Source organism: Pholis gunnellus (assembly GCF_910591455.1).
Source record: "Pholis gunnellus genome assembly, chromosome: 8".
Classification (NCBI taxonomy): Eukaryota; Metazoa; Chordata; class Actinopteri; order Perciformes; family Pholidae; genus Pholis; species Pholis gunnellus.
In genome coordinates, this window is record NC_136534.1 from 19,015,918 (window position 1) to 19,036,635 (window position 20,718).

General features: G+C 45.5%; 1 protein-coding gene across 1 annotated transcript; it reads left to right on the forward strand.

Moving 5' to 3' along the window:
* Positions 1–168: 168 nt before the first annotated feature.
* On the forward strand, positions 169–20,145 carry megf8 (multiple EGF-like-domains 8; the record flags this gene model as incomplete). Its single annotated transcript, XM_079165535.1, has 43 exons — positions 169–346; positions 459–622; positions 704–913; positions 1,082–1,262; positions 1,442–1,530; positions 1,856–2,069; positions 2,163–2,346; positions 3,572–3,717; positions 4,052–4,162; positions 4,261–4,412; positions 4,553–4,654; positions 4,847–4,994; positions 5,381–5,544; positions 5,780–5,983; positions 6,195–6,392; positions 6,586–6,846; positions 6,964–7,082; positions 7,200–7,331; positions 7,571–7,684; positions 7,885–7,968; positions 8,400–8,639; positions 8,779–8,963; positions 9,091–9,304; positions 9,425–9,665; positions 9,793–9,925; positions 10,216–10,466; positions 10,742–10,852; positions 10,955–11,073; positions 11,579–11,816; positions 11,915–12,086; positions 12,251–12,414; positions 12,549–12,684; positions 12,767–12,998; positions 13,511–13,637; positions 13,734–13,944; positions 14,135–14,349; positions 14,444–14,639; positions 14,775–14,943; positions 15,073–15,265; positions 15,362–15,529; positions 15,655–15,785; positions 16,154–16,286; positions 16,949–20,145. The coding sequence occupies 43 exons, from the start codon at positions 169–171 to the stop codon at positions 18,452–18,454; spliced, it is 8,640 nt and encodes a 2,879-aa protein (XP_079021661.1). The 3' UTR covers positions 18,455–20,145.
* Positions 20,146–20,718: the final 573 nt, after the last annotated feature.

The following is a 20,718-nucleotide window of genomic DNA, read 5'->3' on the forward strand; positions in this document are numbered from 1 at the left end:
AAATCTCCTCTAGTTCATTTGTCGTGTGTGGTCGTTCCAACTGACATTTAGACGATTGGTCCATATTTGCTGCATGATTCTGCTGCGCATTTCTGGTGAAACTTAGTCTGTCAAGACCCACAACAAATTATTCTCTTTCCCCCACCCATTATTAAGGTGGTGCCAGTGATGGCCTCCCCCCTGCCTGTCTCCTTCATCCTGGTGGTTCTGCTGTTGGCTGAGTCACCCGTGTGCCAGGCAGGGGACTGTAAGGGCCACAGGCAGGTGTTGAGGGGGCCTCCAGGCTACGTCACAGATGGACCGGGAAACTACTCTGTCAATGGGAACTGCGAGTGGCTTATCAAAGGTATAATGAGCCAAGATATTGTCTTGTGCACAGACAAAATGATAATTGAACAAATAACTTGCAGCCAATAGACAGCCAGTTAATCTCACTGATATCTTTTTATGTCTTCCAGCTCCCAGCAACAGTCACCGCATTGTCTTAAATTTCACCTTCATGGACACAGAGTGTACCTATGATTACCTTTTTGTGTATGATGGAGACTCCTACCAGAGCCCTCTCCTAGCCAGCCTGAGTGGCAACACTCTGCCTCAAACCATTGAAGCCAAGTCTGGCAAGGTAACCAATTAAGACACGACAAAAGAAACTCGAAAGCCTTATAACTATTGATTATATTAACTTTATGACCGTTATTTCCAGATGCTACTTCATCTCTTCAGCGATGCTAATTACAACCTCCTGGGCTTCAATGCGACTTACACCGTCTCTGTGTGCCCCGGGGCCTGTGGCGGTCATGGCCGCTGTGATTCCTCTACATCAAAATGCAACTGCCATCAGGGCTGGGGAGGACCAGCTTGTACAACCCCTCTGTGCTCCCAGGCTTGTTCTGTGAATGGCCAGTGTGACAAGGTAAGAGTAGGGTTGGGGAGGGTTTAATGAACACACAAAGCAACCAGTCTTCAGCCAAAGGGTCACTCATCTTTCCCTGAATACGCTTTAGTTATGTCAGCCAGATGTGCAGTTCATTAAAATGTTGATGATTGGTCTAAAACTATTGTTCCCCATGTTTTGTCTCAGAAAGGAGAGAACTGTCTGTGTAACCCAGGCTTCCTGGGTCACAGCTGCATGCTGGGATTCCATAACGACAGTGGGGCAGGGCAGTGGTGGCGCGTGAGTGAGGGACACCCCTACACACCGGCCAGGACGGGCTCTGCTGGCGTGTATCTGTCCACCACTGGAGCCATGTACTTGTTTGGCGGTGAGAGTGACATGTTCTTCATTTCCACAGATTTTTTATATTTAGTGAACAAACCCATCTTCCACCCCCTTTGTTTTAGCTGCAGTCCCACATTGACTTTTACCTTTCTCTAGTATTTTATAGTGTTTTGATGATTCATAAAATCTGCTTGTGTTTGATTGTTACTTCTTTTCCCCCAGGGTTTGACCTGAATAGAGCTCTCGGTGACTTGATCAAATATAACTTCACATCCAACCAATGGGAAAGCAGGTCTTATGGTCACTCTCCTGTAAGTGATACACACACACAGTGTTTGCTTCCTCCTGCTCTTGCGCCTCATATACTGTGTTTCCATTCAAGGGACGTGTTTACTATCAGCCTTCTGCAGTAACCTGATCCTTTTAGATGTCATGTAAACGAGAAACCTGGTTTCCTTAATCAGGATAAGGTATTTCGAGAAACCCTGTTAACAGCACAGCTAGTATTCTGCTGGAGGTTTTTTTGTTTACATCCAAACATAGTCAACTTCAATATAAATGCTCCAATTTATTATTTTACGTTTCCTTTTCATTCACTTCCTGCCTGCACTGTTTATCTCCCCCCTATGTTGTCAGGTGGCTCGTCACTCCCACACCGCTGTAGAGTGGACGGGTAACATGGTTATCTTTGGAGGAGAGCTAGCCAACGGCTCCCTGGCCAGTGATGTCTGGATGTACCGGCCGCTTCACGATGACTGGCAACAGCATGGCTTTTCAAATTCGCGTGGGTCTCCTAAACTGGCCAATCACGCTGCAGCCGTAGTAGACAATTATCTCTATGTATTTGGAGGTGGGTTTCACAGGATATATTCACTTGGCAGTCTGTGTTTGGTTAGGCATGCATAAATCCCTGGAGAAATAAATCATAATCATTATTTCCCAGGTCGCACTGAGGACGATATGTTTTCCTCTTCCCTGTATCGGTTCGGCCTGCATGGCTCTGGACGGTGGGAAATGGTTCAGCCCACAGGTGGGAAGCCCCCGGCCACTGCGGGCCATTCCATGGTGTTCCACAGCCCATCCAGGACACTGCTGGTCTACGGAGGCCACAGGCCGACCACTGCCAGGTACACACCCTATTGTGCTTTAGATACAGTACACATCCAGTGGGAACATTTGGTACACTTGTTTTCTATTCGTGTGGGGATTGCACGTGTGATATTTCTGTTTATTATTGTTTACATCAAGTGAATTGTAAATTATTTATCCCATTAGATTAAGTAAGATAAAACATGATTCCTTTAGGAAGACTTGTTAAATTCAGCATTAAAATATAAGAAATAAGATAGAAAGGAATAGCAAATGTAGAAATTTGCAACATTTTGGGAAATATCTAGCACAGGGGTGGCCAACCAGTCAGAGACCAAGAGCCACATTTTTTACTGTGTTACTGCAAAGAGCCACATCATACACATGGGCACACATGAACATCACCCTATCCCTTCCTCACACACACACATACCTTTGCTCAGCCAGATTTATTGTAAAGGTCACACACCAACATGATAATGACAGAAATTGACTCCTAAGACCACAGGCCAGTCATTTTCAACAATGAACATTGTGTACACTGTCTCACACAGACAAACTCTCAGTTCAACCATGTCCACAAACAAAAATATAATAATTTACAATAGTGTTTTTCTTTTACTATGCATGTTACTTAGTGGGACTTCTGGCATTCCTTGCCTTGAACAATCCTCTTCAAATCTGGCTTGTATTCCGTTGTTGCCACTCGAAGCAATTCTTTCACATGGGTGTCAGTCAGAACAGATCGATGCTTTGATTTCACGTGTTTCAGGGTAGAAAACACAGACTCGCAGACGTATGTTGACCCAAACATTGACAGTATCTTAAGCGCAGCCCGTTTGACATTGGGGTATTTTTTCATTGGCACACTTTTCCAGAACTCAATGGTCCCGTCCCTTAAAGCAGGTTTGAGTTGGTCCTCCTCACAAAGATCGATCATCTCCAACTCAGCCGCATCCTCATCTGTGACTAGCGGGGCTTTCAAACAGCGTCTCGGCGTTAAATGGGTCGACGAGGAACGTAATCTGTGGCCGCACATGCGCGTTTGACGAAAATACCGTATTTAACGCAAGCGAAGCGAACACGAACATTAAAAAAACACAAATACAAACTTCGATATGAACGTAAGAGCCGCATGAAACCGGGCAAAGAGCCGCATGCGGCTCGGGAGCCGCGGGTTGGCCACCCCTGATCTAGCAAATGAATAAAAACATAGACATCTTTATAAATACTAAAAGTACTCTTGTTGTATTTTTTTCCAAGGTTTAGTGTGAGAGTGAACAACACCGACGTGTTCCATGTGGAGAGACGTTTTTGGACATCTTTCCGTTCCCGTTTCCCAGCAACCGGCCCCAGAGAGAGAGCTTTCCACTCAGCCACCGTCATTGGGAACTACATGGTTGTTTACGGTAAGCATTGAGGAAATGAGCAACTGTAATTCACGACTGTGGCTCAGTGGTGCCGCAGGGTCGTCCTTCAATCAGAGGATCGGCGGTCCATGTCGATGTGTCCTTGGGCAAGACACTTGTGTATGAGTGGGTGTATGAATGATTAGTTAGAGTCCTTGTATGGTAGCCCCTGCCATCAGTGTATGAATGGGTGAATGATGACATGTAGTGTTAATTAAAGTGCTTTGAGTGGTTGGAAGACTAGAAAAGCGCTATACAAGTAAAAGTCCATTTACCATTTAATTAGTGCCGTTCTGTGTATATTTATCTGTTTCTTCCTGCCTTTCTCTCGCAGGGGGGAATGTACATATTCATTACCAAGAGGAGAAGTGCTATGATGAGGAGATCTTCTTTTACCACCTGGGCTGTCACCAGTGGGTGTCTCCAGGGGAGAGATGGTCGCTCAGTGAGTTTCTGTAGCCTCATACAGCTTGTTTCTTTGTGGTTGTTACTTAAGCATCTTCACCTACATTGACTACAAAACATTAATTTTTTTTTTTTCAGGAGGGGATCCTGTGAGGGGGCGTTACTCCCATGTTGCTGCTGTGATGGAGGGACGAGTGCTGCTGGTGGCCGGGGGTTACAGTGGTGTGGCCCTTGGGGACCTGGTGGCTTACAAAGTTCCGCTGTTTGTCAGTAGCGATCAAGGTGACAGGGTGAGTGAAAGTGTCATAAAACAAGGCTGGAAGTCATATCATTGATAACACTGATGGGAGAAAGGCTGAAAAACTTGTGTTGAACAACTAGGGATTAAGGGAACTAAATTATTGTGAAACTGTGTGTGTTGCCTTAATAGGATGCAGTTTGCGCTGAGGCCCTAGACGAAAGTATGTGCCTGAAGAACCCTGAGTGCAGCTGGTGTGAAGGCCGCTGCAGAGAGTACCAGCCCGCTGATCAGGTAACACTTCCCTCAGCGCATCCTTGTGGCTTACTCTGTTTTTGAATGATTCACACAAATGTAGAGTAAACCATATTATTGTTGTATCCAGTCCCACAGTGTGAGACACTTAAACTTTCACTTTGATGTATCTGTATGGATATCTGTCAGGATTACCAGTGTAATTTATAGCCATCCCCTTTGTCTTCACAGTGCGGCAGTACTGGTTGCCTGGGCCTGGCTCGCTTCCTGTCTGATTGCCAGTCTTGTCTGGTGTTCAGTGGCACTCCAGCTTCTCTGGCCCGTGCACCTGGTGAATTTGGCTGGTGTGTTCAGAATGAGTCCTGCCTACCAGTGTCAGGTGAGACCCAGGGAGGGAGGAAGGAGGGCAGAAGAGAAGGGCTCACCCTCAGAGTGGAGAAAAAAAGAAAAAAAAAGATGTTGGGCGTTGACATGGGAGGGACTTTTGTTGGACGTGCTTCAGAGATTGAGCACAGTGACGTGACTACACCCAGCTGAGATCGGACAAGCGACTCGGACCACGATTTGACTTGCCTGTCCGATCGCACACTTCCTTTGGTGCAGTGAGGTCATCTCGGTTTACTCTTTTTGAACACACGTCACACAAAAGTCACAGATCAGACTCGTTTTAGTACAGTAGAACACTTTCGGAAACCGCTGTATTATGAGATTTTAGGAGGTCAGATGTGTTCTTTGTGTGCTGACCTCTCCCTCTCGCTCTCACAGAGCAAAGTGCGTGCCGTGTGGACCAGATCTCAGGGGCGTACGGCTGGTGGGGGGAGCGTACCCTTTTCCTAACCTCCCTCCACTCCTGTCGCACCGAGAACTATGTCCCGGGACTGCACCTGCTCACCTTCCAGCACCCCCGCAACGACTCCCAGCCTGACAAGGTACGGAGCCCAAATCTCAAGTGCTAACTGTACTAATTGTGGTTGTAACTACTTCCCTGTCTGCTTACACTTATCCCTCCTTCCTTCCTCCAACATTGCTTTGACACATTGACTGTACTGCAGTTCCCCAACTTCAATACTTGTGGATCAGTCTGTAGAGAATAGTGCTTCTGTTGATGTGTTTCCACTTCCATCCATCCTCTACTGTCCTCCATCCTCCTCACCTCTTCGCCAGGTGTCCATCCTCCGCAGCACCACCATCATCCTTAGCCCCACCACAGAAATGGACGTAGCCCTGCAGTTCAGGGGCTTCGTCCACCCGTTGTGGGGGGCCCCTCCACCTGCAACCGCTCACACTGAGACTGTCTCCATGTGGGCTCGCATCCAGAGGCTCCACTTTGAGGCTCGGATGGCTTCGGGGCCCAACTCCAGCCAACTGGTGAGGAAAAGTGCATGTCAAACTCAGACATTTATTTAATGCATTATTTTAAAGGAAGTTTCTCACCTGAAATTTGAACATATCGACAGATTAGTTGTTGTAGATATAACAAGTGTTATGTAATGTTACTTTCACAAGACATAATGTAGTGATTCCAAAGCCTTCACCTAACTCTTGTTCACTTGTTCTTTGTATCTAATTCTTCTCACAGGAGGCTGTGGGTCGTTGGGCAGCCCAGCAAGAGAAAGAGCTGAAGCTGCTGGCTCGCACGGATGGAAGTAGACTGTTCTCTAACCTGACCAGGGGCAACCATTACCTTGTTCAGGCCGAGGGCTACCTTAACAACTCGGGCTCAGGGCAAACCAGTGAGATGGCCCTGATTTGGAACAGAACATTGCCTGGAGGGAGTGTGAGTATTGGCATGGCTAAACATGTCTCAAAAAAATGTAACCTGCATAAGCAGTGAAAGTTAAAAAAAACTGTAGTCGGTGGTCTTTGCACATTTTCATTTCTGCCATTTGTCTGCACAATGATTTTCATTTAGTAGTCATACAAAAGTTGACATTTTATCCCCTTTTTCCCTTTACGTGCTCTCCCTTTAGGAGATTTCCTTCCTTTTCTTGGAGCCTTACCGCTCCGGTTCCTGCTCAGCATACATGTCCTGTCTGGCCTGTCTGTCCGACCAGTCTTGTGGCTGGTGCCCGTCTTTGTCCCGCTGCCTGCTGCGGGACAGCCCAGACACCGAGCCCTGCCCCGAGAGAGACAAGGGGGAGGGCAAGGGAGAGGGTCTGCGCCATCTGCTGTTGGCACCCCAGCACTGCACCTTGTGTGAAGAGTACAGAGACTGCTCCGCTTGTACTCAGGTACTTCACAGATAACACCTCATTTTAACATAGAGTGTCACTATGCAGCTGTTTTAATTTAGCTTATTTTGGAGATGCTGTATTCCTCACTCATGCTAAGCTGACTTTTGCCTGCAGGACCCTTTTTGCGAGTGGCAGATAAACTCAGGCAAAAAAGGCGACTACCAGTGCAGTCGACGCGGAAGACTAGATGGATCCATACGTGACCCAGGGGGGTGTCCCAAAGTCTGCAACCAGTGAGTTGAAAAACTATATTTTGAACACATATGATGCAGATCATACATGTTTTCAACAAGAACCTATAACTCACATTATTGTCCTCCCCTCTCGGGACATCTCTCTGTGTTGCAAAGGAGAAAGACGTGTGGTGAGTGCCTCTCTAACTCCAGCCAGTGTGCATGGTGTGAGTCAGCCCAGGCCTGCTTCTATTTTGCTGCCTACCTCACAAAATACCCCTATGGAGAGTGCAGGGACTGGTATGACAGGTAAAATTAGCAATTTCTTTTCTTTTTTCATTTTCAAGTGAAAGTTAATACTCATAATTATTTGTAGTTGCACATACAGTTAGCTGCTTTTCTGTTTTGGTGATTTCAACTTGAACACAAAAATAAGACACAAAACTGACAGACTTTTAAAATGTAATTTTTTCAGTCAGTCAGTGAATTGAAAATGAACCATAAATCAATAATCTAATATTCTCATTCCTTATTCTCTTACTCGTCAGTGTTCATTCGGTTCCCCAGTGTAAGCAGTGTTCAGCTTTAAACACATGCACAGACTGTCTGAGAACATTCCAGTGCGGCTGGTGTGGTGACTACAACAACCCCACTATTGGAAAGTAAGTATGGAAAACTCATAACTAACAAATACTTTGACAATTACACTGCACAGTGTAAGTACAAGCAGTGGCAACACACCCGATTTGAATGACTAATTATTAAATCCCTGCTATCTAATCAAACGGCTGATCTGTTATCAGTCATTGTCTTTATTGTGATTTATATGTGTTTATTCAATGTTTTCCACTCATCTTTTTAGATGTTTGAGGGGAGACTGGGCTGGAATGGACGACCCATTGGTGTATAACTGCAGCGTGGCTGTGGCTGAAGCACGGGCTGCAAAGTAAAGATATCTATTTATTACTTTCATGATTTGCTGCAGTAAGCATATGACTTTTTCTCATAAGACAAGAGCTTTTGCTATATGGGTAATATTATACTTTTTCAATATTGTGTGTCCCACAGTTTGTAAATGTATTTGTGGTGGTCCTGCTTTTCACAATATGATTACTCCAAGTTAATAAATGCAAAAGCAAGACCCTTTAATATATAAAATCCAGTCCCAGTATTGAAAGAAAACATGTCACACTGTTATCAGTTCTATCCATTCGAAAAATAGATAGTTGAAGTGACTTTTGTTTCTTAATGATTGCTGGGTTTTAGTTTCTACATATCTTAGAATGTCTGCCAAACTAAAACAGACTTAGAAGGTGGATGTATAAGTGGATATAGTTTACCTGTCCAACTTCACTCCTCCCTGTCCTGCTCTTCCAGCCCTGAGCCCCAGACCTCGGCCCCGCCGCGCCCCCTGGAAATGGAGTTGGAGCTGGAGCACTTAGACGACGAAGAGCGAGACGCGATCTGGTCCTACCCCACCTGCCCCGATGTAGAGGAATGCCGGCTGGGTCTCCACAACTGTCACCCCTTCGCCACCTGCATCAACACTCCCACCTCCTACGAGTGCCACTGTGAGAGAGGATACACAGGGGATGGCACGCTGCACTGCAACCAGACGTAAGATGTGTTCCTCTGTTGATTCATCCATCAAATCTAAAACACTTCTTCAGCGTTACCACCTAGTCATCAGGATTGTTTTTCTAAAGTTGGAAAAAGGAGCATTTTGACCCCACCCTAACGGTTCCCCTCACCACAGGTGCTACAACGAGTGCCGAGAGGGCCAATGTAGTGGCAGCCCGCGGTTTGAGTGTGAATGTTCCCTCGGCTGGACATCTGACCCCGCCACCCTGGTCCTCAGTGGAGTTGAATGTGACGTTGACTGTGGCTGCAACTTCCATTCCACCTGTATAACTGCACCGGGGATCTGTGACGAATGCCAGGGTGAGGACTTAATATGTGTATTATTTCAATAGCTTGTTCTCTGTCATTACTGAACCAGGCCACGATCATTCTCACAGTTTGGAAAAATATGTTGTTTTTGTTGAAATTCTCTCTGCTGCTCTTTCAGATTGGACTACAGGACCCCACTGTGAGCACTGCCGTCCGGGTAGCTTTGGCTCAGCCCTGGCTAGTGGCGGCGGCTGTGTGCAATGCGAGTGTAACGGCCATGGCGACCCGGCCCGAGGTTACTGTCACAACCAGACAGGCCAGTGCTACTGCACCCACAACACTCAGGGACCACACTGCGAGTCCTGCCTGCCTGGTTATTATGGCGACCCCAGGTAAGGAGATCTTCATCTTATAACTTGAGTGCAATGCAAACTTTCCATTTCTTCTTGAAAGTGTGAAAAACGTGCTTTCATCACGACTCGTCTATCCGTACATCTTTCTCTTTCCGACAGGAACAACGGCACATGCTACCGCCAGTGCCAGGGCCGCTCTGTGCTGCTCTCCTCCACCTCCTCCTCTGCCATGCCTCTCTCCTCTTCTCTGGGATGGCGAAGTGGCACAGAAGGGAGAGGAGGACTTTCTCATTGCCTGTGGGTCCTCTCTGTGACTGAGAACCTGGCACCTTGTCTGCCCAGACAGCCGTGTCCCCCTGTAGCCCTCACCATACACCCAGACTCCCATACCTACTGTAAAGTGAGTACAAACATGATTACACAGCCAAGCAAATGAACATGTTAGCTCTGCTGTAGCATCAAACATTGTCAGTGTTGCTCTCTGTATAACTGTCTCCCTTACATTCCATATGTTTTGTTTTTCTCAGAGCTCCTTCGTCTATGTGTTTGATGGCCTCCCTCGTTTCCTGGCCAATGGAGTTGTACATTCAGATCACAACCTGATCGGGGCATTTTGTGGCACCACAAGGACTCAACCTATCACTGTTGAGGCCACCTCAGGTATCCATCCATATATTCATTCGGTAGTAAACATTTTGTCTGGAGAAATCTGCTTACATCATTAGCTAAGTTTGAGCTATTAAATGCCACTTGTAGGCTACCACACATCCCTGTTAATGCATCACTTCAGGGCAATAGGGAAGTCCTTTTACAGTCAACCATGGAAACATGTTATTTAAACTCTGAATCTAATTATTTAAAGTAATCGAGTTATAGTGGGAATTAAAAACACAGTAGTCGAAATTCGCCACGTCACTTTAACTATATTGTCTTTTCTCTTTTACTACCAGGTGTGATCTCCGTCTACTTTGAGGCCAATGTCTCCTCAAACAAACCTCAGGGCTTCAACGCATCTTTCTGGGTGCGACGTTGTCAGCAGAGCTCTGATGAGGGTGAAGAGGGGTCACCTACTTGTCCAGGTGGAGCCCAGTGCCAGGGGGGGCTCTGTCAGTGCCCTAAGGGTTATGGTGGACCCCACTGCGACCGGCCCATGTGCCCTCAGGATTGCGGAATAGCGGAAGGAAGAGGAACTTGTAATATAGTAAGAGTTGTGACAATTTATGTTTTAAGTTATAAGGTCACATTTGGTTTTATTCTCCAAGTTACCCTTTAATCATAAAGAAAGAAAATTGTGTCCAAAATGTGTTCGAGCATTCGAATACCATAAACTATAGTTTTATACTCCTGCATATCCTCCATTTGATTTGTTGTGATATATTCATAATAATCTTCAGCTATCAAATGATGTATTTGGGGGATGATAGGCATGTTATACATTTCCCTAAAATGCTTATCAGGATATTTTGTTTGTCTCAGTCTCTGGGAGTGTGTGTGTGCTCACACAGCTGGGCTGGCTCAGACTGCTCTGTTCCTCGGGACTCCAACAGCCTGGTCTGGGAAACACTGCTGGACACACAACTGACTGTGGTAGGGGCAGAAAATAAACAAAAGAATGTTTCTCTGCACCATTCATGAATCTCACACCTCAGCACACGCTGACACGCATTGATGTGTGCGGTTGCTCCACAGAACCAGGCACACAGGTTCCTCCACAGGATGGGACACACTCTGGTGTCCGGACCACAGGGCGCCCTCTGGATGTATGGAGGACTCTCTCTGTCTGAGGGCATTCTGGGAAATGTCTATAGGTAAGGGCTGTGTAACCGTGGACTGTTTTGAGTTTAATGTCATGAAACTTCATAGGTGTAATTATACTGTATGTATATAGCATATGTACTGTCTATACAGGACTGTCTCAGAAAATTAGAATATTGTGATAAAGTTCTTTATTTTGTGTAATGCAATTAAAAAAACAAAAATGTCATGCATTCTGGATTCATTACAAATCAACTGAAATATTGCAAGCCTTTTATTCTTTTAATATTGCTGATTATGGCTTACAGCTTAAGAAAACTCAAATATCCTATCTCTAAATATTAGAATATCATGAAAAAGTATACTAGTAGGGTATTCAACTAATCACTTGAATCGTCTAATTAACTCGAAACACCTGCAAGGGTTTCCTGAGCCTTGAAAAACACTCAGCTTGGTTCAGTAAACTAAATCACACGTATGGGGATTATCACAATATTCTAATTTTCTGAGACAGTCCTGTATATGCGCAATAATACATTTTGTCCCTGGTTTGTTTAGATATTCTGTGTCAGAGCACCGTTGGACCCAAATGTTGACAAGTTCTGTAGAAGAAGGCTTGACTCCTGGCCCTCGCTATCACCACGCCTCTGCACTGCTGACCAGTCACGAGTCTGGCTCTGGCAGCCACGGAGCCACTCATGACTTCATGTTGGTGGTGGGCGGTGTCATTCAAAACGGTGTTGCGATGGATACCTGGAGTCTCAATCTCAGCAGTTTAGTCTGGAGAGAACACAAGGTTGGGCTTCGATTTATCGTGGAAACGCAAAATATCTCTAAAAGCTGAAGTGTGTTTTACCTCCAAGCAAAAATAAAATGTTCTTCCATCTCTGACAGAGCTCACTAATGCCCCCATTGGCGGGCCACACTCTAACTGTACGCCGAGACTCCTCTGTGCTGTTGATTGGAGGTTACTCTCCAGACAATGGCTTCAACCACCATCTGCTGGAGTTCAGCCCTCACACTGGAAACTGGACCGTTGTCCCCCACACTGGCACACCACCTACAGGTTTCTGAGTTCTTTTTTTACGTGTTATAACATTGTTCTTGACTGATGCACCACTTATATGTGTACAAACATAGATCATTTAATAGTCAAGCCCACAGAGAAATGTAGTATTACATTTTCGAAATGTGCTGAAACCTGTTTTGCCCTATGTGTTCCTCAAACAGGATTATATGGCCACTCAGCAGTCTACCATGAGCAGACTGACGCCATCTATGTTTTCGGAGGCTACCGCTTTCACGTGGAGACTGTGGAGCCCTCAGGCGAGCTCTACAGTCTGTACTACCCCAACCTCACCTGGTCTCTGCTGGTCCCCTCACAGGGTAATAAGGTAAGAGGCCAACCTCATCTAGTCTCTATCCTCCTCTTACGGGCCAGTCAATTTGACAAGCCAAGCATTTATCCTCGGTGTGCTGCATATAGATAACTTATCTATTTTTGCTGTATCATCTCTTTGCTGTGCAGCCCCTGTCTCGTTTCTTCCACGCTGCGGCCATGATCAAAGACACCATGGTCATTGTCGGGGGAAGGACGGAAGCAGAAGACTACAGTAACTCGGTGTCTCTGTACCAGATCAACTGTAACACCTGGATACAACCAGGTGACCAACTTAACGTCTTTCTGCAGATTCGATGATGGTCAAATCATAACTTACCATAACCCCTTTTTATCTCTTTCTTCAGTCTCAGTTATCGGAGATCCAGTAAATCGTTCAGTGTCTCTTGCCATGACAAGCTGGGGCGACCGTCTCTTCCTATCAGGAGGCTTCAACGGTGTCACGCTGGGCCGACTCTTAACCCTGTCTGTGCCCGCTGACCCCTGTGCGCTGCTGCCCACCCCAGAGGCCTGCAACACCACTACAGGCAGCTGCGTCTGGTGTAGAGGAACCTGTGCTTCTTCTGATACCGCTGAGAGGTGAGGCATTGGCTTAAAGCAACTCTAAATAGATAGATAGCTTAGTTTGAAGTTACAGTGCCCTGCAAAAGCATTAACCCCCTTGGTGTTTTTCCTATTTTGTTGCTTTACAACCTGAAATTTAAACAGATTTTAATTAAAATTTTATATAATGGACCTACACAAATAGTCAAAATTGGTGAAGTGAAATAAAACGCAATCTTAAGTGTCTAACGGAGCACCATTGCATTCATTATTATAAAATGGGAAGAATATGGAACCACAACAAACCGACCAACAGAGGATCAATACTCACGGACCAGAAGGGCATTAATCAGAGAGGCAACAAAGAGACCACAACCTTGAATCTCCACAGCAAAGATTAGAGTATCTCTCAGGGGAAAAAATAAGAAAACACATTTGGAGTTTGCCAAAATGCATGTGGGAGACTACTACTGCACGGCACTGTATCAGCAGCTACTAAATATAATGCGTCAAACTTACATTTCTCTCCCTCCTTCCCTCTCCATCAGAATGGGCTGCTCCACAGGCCAGAGTCCCTGTTCGCCGACCCCTCGTCAGGCAGACCAGTGTCGCAGACTGAAGACCTGCAGTGAATGCCTCGCCCGACACCCTAAAACATTCTCAAGTGCATCACAGGTAACATGCAAGACCCCTTCTCTCACACAATCGGCAGCTCGAGGCGAGAAAACTACTTTCCATCAACTAAAATCTGTTCCTTACTGAATTTCCCAGCCTGCTCTACAGTGTAAGTGGTGCACAAACTGTCCAGAGGGGGCCTGTATCAGCAGCTCTGTCAGCTGTACGTCTGAACATGACTGTCGGATCAACCAGCGAGAGATCTTCCTGTCCAGCAACTGCACTGAGACCAGCTGTGAGGCCTCTGACTGCCCCAAGTGTACTGCTTCTGGGAAATGCATGTGGACCCGCCAGTTCAAGCGCACAGGTAGAGGCAATAGTGTGGAAGAGCTTTGAGGAAATTCATCATTTTCAGTCTAAAGATAAAAATGTATTTAAAAAACACTAGAAATTGTGATTTATTTATTATGAATTATTATTTTGGTGACAATTGTGCTGCTACAATAAATCAGCTCTTTGGGTTCATATTTAGTGCTCCACTGTTTTGATTTCTCCAGGTGAGACGAGGCGCATCCTGAGTGTGAACCCCACCTATGACTGGACATGTTTCAGCTACGCCCTGCTCAACGTCTCACCCATGCAGGTGGAGTCTTCTCCACCTATGCCATGCCCTCCGCCCTGCCACAGTCTCAGTAACTGCAGCCTCTGTCTAGGCTCCAGGGGCTCTGATGGGGGCTGGCAGCACTGTGTGTGGAGCATGGCTCTGCAGCAGGTAAGACTGCCCTGCGTGAGCGTTACGGAGTACTCTGTGCGTTATTTGATCAAACACGTTCATACACAGCTAAACCCCTCTCCCCTTCCTCTAGTGCACGAGCCCTTCTTTTGTGCCCCTGCGTTGTGAGGCGGGTCAGTGCGGTCGTCTACTCTCTGGGGGGGACTCTTGCTCTCCCCAATGCTCCCAGCTCACCCAGTGCTCCCAGTGCATTGCCAGGCCTCAGTGTGGTTGGTGTGCTACTCGGGTGGGCAATGGGGCTGGACGCTGCCTACAAGGAGGTCTTGATGGTGAGAAATATCTTCAGTTGATGCATTGCAATGTGTAACCAGTCCAGTGATCCCTTTTATATTCCACTTAATAAATCTACATTTTTGCTTTTCTCATCTGTGTTTCACTCACCTTCTTCCATTCTTGTCTCCCAGGTGTGAGTGAGGGTGTTTGCCCCCTGGGAAACAGCAGCTGGTCTTTCCTTCACTGTCCAGCGGAGGACGAGTGTGCCAATGGCCATCACCACTGTAACAGCACCCAGGACTGCCACGACCAACCCCAGGGATATCACTGCACCTGCAAACAGGGTTACATACTTAGCAGGCAAGATCAGGAGTTAGCGATTATGGCATTTAATACACAAGGATAGTTATTAAATAAATACTGTATTGCTTTTAATAGTAAATGTATATGTTAACCAAAATCTTCTTCTTTTGTTTTTCTCCGATACAGTGCTTCTGGTCAGTGTGAGCCAGTGTGTGCACAGGGCTGTGTGAACGGGACATGCATGTCCCCAGGAGTTTGCCAGTGTCACTTCGGCTTTGTGGGGGATAACTGCTCCTCTCAGTGCAGCTGCAACAAACACAGCAACTGCGCTGGGGTCAGCAAACCAGATGTTTGCCTTGAGTGCCACAATAACACCATAGTAAGTGCTTATAGGAAAACGCGTGTGCATACTGTAGACACCGTTTTTCCAAGTCCACTGGTGACGATTTTTTTTTTTTTTCCCCTCCATTTCCAGGGTAAACACTGTGAGAAGTGTAAGCCTCTGTTCGTGGGCTCTGCCAAGGGGGGGGGCACTTGTCGTCCATGCCGGGAGTTTTGCCGAGGAAACAGTGCCGTGTGTTTATCCGGAGATGAACACAAGAAGGCCCTTGAGAACCCAGGGCTCCTCATGGACCCCAACAGCGTAAGTGTCTGCCGGCCTTGTGGCCTTCTCTTGATATGGAAAAACAAATACTCCAGCAGTGTGCTTACTGTTGGGCACTGCCTTCGTTCTTTTCTGGGGTCCATCACTCTTTGTCCCTTAATCAGATTCAGAGCTGGGTGACGGAGGGTCCCACGGAAGAGAACGCTGTCTGTGTGAATTGCCAGAACAACAGCGTGGGGGACAAGTGTGAGAGCTGCCTCAGTGGCTTCTTCCTGCTGCAGGGGAAGTGTGATAAGTGAGTAATGTGTTCTGCTTAGCAGTCAATTGCTGCTGTGACCAACATTACAAAGCATTTATGTGTTAGGCTTTTAAATGTTTAGAAAAGGCCTTTATACTGCTTGTTTGGGCAGTGTACACAATTACTAATGTTTTTGGGTACACACAATGCCAGACCTTTCAGCATCAACATACAGTGCTTACTGCTAAATGATAAGTCTTCTTTTTCTATCTGGTCTTAGAGTAACACATCAAATGCTAGTAATGAGCTGGAAATGTTCCCATACCTATAAAGTAGATAAATTGGATGTGCAAATGTTGCAGAAGTACAATCAGCAAAAATGCTTGTAGAGGCAACAGACTTCTAATAAATCCTTTGCATTGCAGATGTCAGTGTAACGGCCATGCAGACACGTGTAATGAGCACGATGGTACAGGATGCCCCTGCCAAAACAACACAGAGACGTCCTCCTGCCTCAGCAGCCCTCAGAGTGACCGGAAAGACTGCTACAGGCAACAGGTATACATGGGGCGGGGCGATACGGCCAAAATATTCTGTCCCGATCATAGGTCATTGGATATCTCAATATACAATAAATATCACAATATAGCATGTTTTCTGGTGATTCAATAAATACATGAAATAACCACATAGAAAAGCCCATTTTTATTTTGTACTGTGTGAATTAAACAAATTAATTGTACTGAGTATTTTCTCATTTTGTTCAGAGCTTAAGGGCAAAATGGACAAAATGGATTCAAGTGAATTTATAGAGAAAAGAATAAATTAATACAGGTCTAGCATATATCTTATATAAACAGGCGTGTTTAGATAAAGGGGACAGCAAATTAATGAAAAACGTCTGATGCATTTTACAGGACAGGTCCAAGTGACGTAAATATTGGCGTAAAGCAATTAGACTCCAGGTCTTTTAGAAAAGCATGAACCCTAGCTATTGTTGTATTTTTTGATGGTATCACCCAGTTCTAGTTATGCACATCAAATATGGAAAAAGGGTTTCACTTCTACACACAGAAGGTGGTCTTTGTCATCATATAATCATTGATTTTCTGTCTCTGCGTTGATAAAAGCAACATTTTGAACTGAGAAATAAGTTTGTGGCTCTCTCCTATTCATTGCCGTGTTTGCTCAAACTGTATTGGTTGTTCTCTTCTCTTCAGTGTGCCAAGTGCAAGGACTCCTTCAATGGCACACCGGTGAACGGGCGTCAGTGCTACCGTCAGTTCAACGTGGACACGGAGTGCTGCTTCGACCCGACGTCCCAGACCAACTGCTTCCACGATCCCACCATTCGCAACCTGCCCAAAGGGCGCACTGTGTTTTTCTCTGCGCAGCCAAAGTTCACCAATGTGGACATTCGAGTCACCATTGATGTTACGTTTGGTGAGGTGGAGGTGTACGTGTCCAACTCTCATGACATCTTCATCGTGGATGTAGACCGATACACAGGGATTCACACCATCAGGATCGAGGAGGAATCGGTGACTCGGGGGACAACGACTGGTGTAGATAAGGATTCACCTCCGTCCCCCATAAAGGTGTTTGCCAACACCTCGTCCAGTCTCGGGGGTCCCGTGCTCTCCCATAACCCACTGCAGCTGCAAGCGAAAGTCCCCGGGGCAGAGAGAGAAATTACAGAGGACCGGGCGGAAGGACTCATCAGCTACATCACTGTGTGGAAGCCACAGACGGTGATGATCGTCCGTAGTGTTCGAGATCGCGTGGTCATCACCTTCCCCCATGAGGTGCACTCGCTGAAATCCAGCCGCTTCTACATCGCTCTGAGAGGTGTGGGAACTCACGACAGACAGGGAGAATCCCAGGGCCTGTTGTTTTTGCGACAAGACCAAGCCCACATCGACCTTTTTGTCTTCTTCTCTGTTTTCTTCTCCTGCTTCTTCCTCTTCCTGTCTGTCTGCGTCCTCCTGTGGAAGGTGAAGCAGTTCCTGGACTTCCGTCGGGAGCAGCGTCGCCACATCCAGGAGATGACCAAGATGGCGTCGAGGCCCTTCGCTAAACTCACCATATACTTTGAGCCAGAGGAGCCTCAGCTCATCTACCTGCCTACAGCTGGTGGAGGGGTGGTGGGGGGCAGCACTGTAACGCTCGCTCATGCCCGCACAAGCAAGTTAGGAGGCGTGGTGGTGGGCCAGAGGGGCAGGGCGGGAGCTGTCTCCTGCAAACATGACTCGAGCTCCGGACCCACGGCCCACCACCACCACCACCACCTCACCCTGGGTGGAGGGGGAAACGGTGGGCAGCACCTGCCCCTGCACTACTTGAACACCCACCACTATGCCAGCACCACGTCTGGCACCCCGGCCTCGCACCACCACCACCCATCCACGTACAGCGGCTACCAGCACTTTTGCCGCTCCGACCCCTTCCTCTCTCAGCTCATGGGCTTCTCTTACTCCACCTTTAAGGTCGGGCCCATCACCCTGGAGCCCACAGATGACGGCATGGCTGGGGTGGCCACTGTCCTCTTCCAGCTGCCCGGGGGTGTCTTGGCTCCAAACCGTGCCTGTCTGGGCTCCGCACTGGTTACTTTGCGTCAGAACCTGCAAGAATACTGTGGCCATGGCAATGGAGGGGGGCACCCAGGGGCCGGAGGAGGGCGCAAGGGGCTGCTGGGGCATCAACACCTGACCACTATGGCTATGTAGGGACCCAACAATATTATTTAAAGAGGACAGAGATAAAAGAGATGGGATACATCTGTAAAGTGTTTGATATATGAGATTTCTTTTTTTTTTGAAAGCTGCAAGTCAAAAACAAAGTCCAGAAGAAAGAGTTGTGACTGAGTCAGTTAACGTGAGCATTTTGAACAGAGTTGTACATACACTGTATCATGAATTAAGTGTCTTTTATTGTTTTATGTATTGCTGTACTGTATTTCAGTGCTTCACATGACCAAGCCAGCTGTCTCTAGAATGCACTACAACTGCTTTACGTATCAACAAAACAATGTCGCATCCCGTCTGTGGTCACTAAAGAGGTGTGAGCACATTCAATAGTCAGTCTCCTAAAAAGACTGAAGCTGGACTGTTGCCAAAACTCTTCTCGCTGACCAACAGAGGTGTTAAAAAAAAAAAAAGAAATACAGCCGCTCTCTATGGAACCAACATGTGCTTTATATCCCAAAAAGTGACAATCAAAAATGGCAAACGAGAACAAAAGACACTTAAATTGGTTCAGCATAATGTGCAAGAATTTGATTGTCAGCTTAGCGCAGTTAAAAAACAAAAAGTCAAAGTTGCTTGTGAGATGTTTTTTTATATCCTCGTCGATGAGTGATTTATAATTGTAACTCGGTGTATGGCAGGCTTCTCGGCTACACGTTGATGTTGAACAGACTCCCGAGTGTGTTTTTGCATATTCATTCACCTGCTCTGTTACACTTTTATTTGCGCTTCTGCCTTCACTTCTTGCCTTGTCTGTGAGTCGACCGGCTTACATTTAATAACGGTAACATATATTACATATTGTTTCATGAATTGTTTTTGTAAAAAAAAGAGAAAAGAAAAGATGAAGGATAGTGTTTTTATTAGTGTTCAGTCCCTGACGCTAATACTTTAGTAACACGACTGAACTCGTCCATCAAAATGAAGACGTGTGTCCTTTTTGAAACATTTGATTACATTTTGTTGACATGAAATGTATGTTGGTGTTTGGCTAGTTTTGCTGGACTGCTTTTTTCAGGCAACTTGTCTGCTTAGATGATTGTATTAGCCAATCATAGCTATGATTTGATTTAGAGGAAAAAATGGATGTGGTTAAGAAAAAATACAGTATGGAAAATGTTACTCTATTGAAATTACAATGATAATGGAAAGAGTTCTCCTGGTGAGAGATTTTTTTTTGCATTTTTATTTGCAATGAGACTGAATTACTGGTTCACTGTTTGGTGTTTGTTTGACATTTGTTTCCTCTTTGTTTTCCTTTTTGCACTGCATGGAGGCAATGAGCCCCATTGTTCACGTGAAACACTATGAGGGGAAGTCGTCCACAGTGTCATGGATGAACTCTAGAGTGATGCTACTGGCTTCTTATCGAATGAACAAAGTTATGATCGCACGACTGTTTTATCATGAACTGAATACTCACGGCATAGTTAAGCAAACTAGAGCTCAAATTAATACTGTCCCTATTTATAACAGCCCTTCACAAAAAAGCATTAGTACTGTTTCATTTCTGTTTTTGTCTCGTATCTTTGTGTATGTTCTTTTTTAACATATTTTTGTACATAACTTTAGTTGTGTTTGTTTCTCGTTTTCAAAGAAGGGAACAGTGTTGTACAGAAGTTTGTATCAAGATTCTGTCCCGAGTCGGCTGAAATAAAGTCTGTGGAACATGACTGAGTTTGTTTTGTACTGAGGACAAAATTGTTATTCCTAAATTTGTATTAATACTATTTATTCATTATAAAAGGACAGTTATTACATGAGATTGAGGAAATACATGTTGAGTCATACTGGGATGTTAATACTAAATTGTGTTGGAAATGTGAATTTTTGAGTACAATAGTACTGTAGGCCCGTATTATCCTGCATCTCCCTTGCGTGCTTGTTTCAAATTAAACAATAATTAAGAATCTCATTTGAATCTGACAGTTTGCTACTTAATAGATCTTTGAAGACAATTCTTAACGCAAGGAAAATGTTCGCTTGTGGCAGTTTTATATTGGTTTTGTTTTTAATCTTTATGAACAAAACCGATGTACATCAATATCAATCAGACGTCACAGCTTGAACAAAGGTTACAAGACAAAAATGATCATAATGAAATGCGATCAATATTAATAATTTATTAATAGCACAATAGATTCCAGTTAATATTTTGAAGTGTGTTGTAGATACTCTTGACCTCTTATATTGCTAACTACTAGAAGTTGTATTTCACCCAAACAATTAAATGAATTATGTCTCTT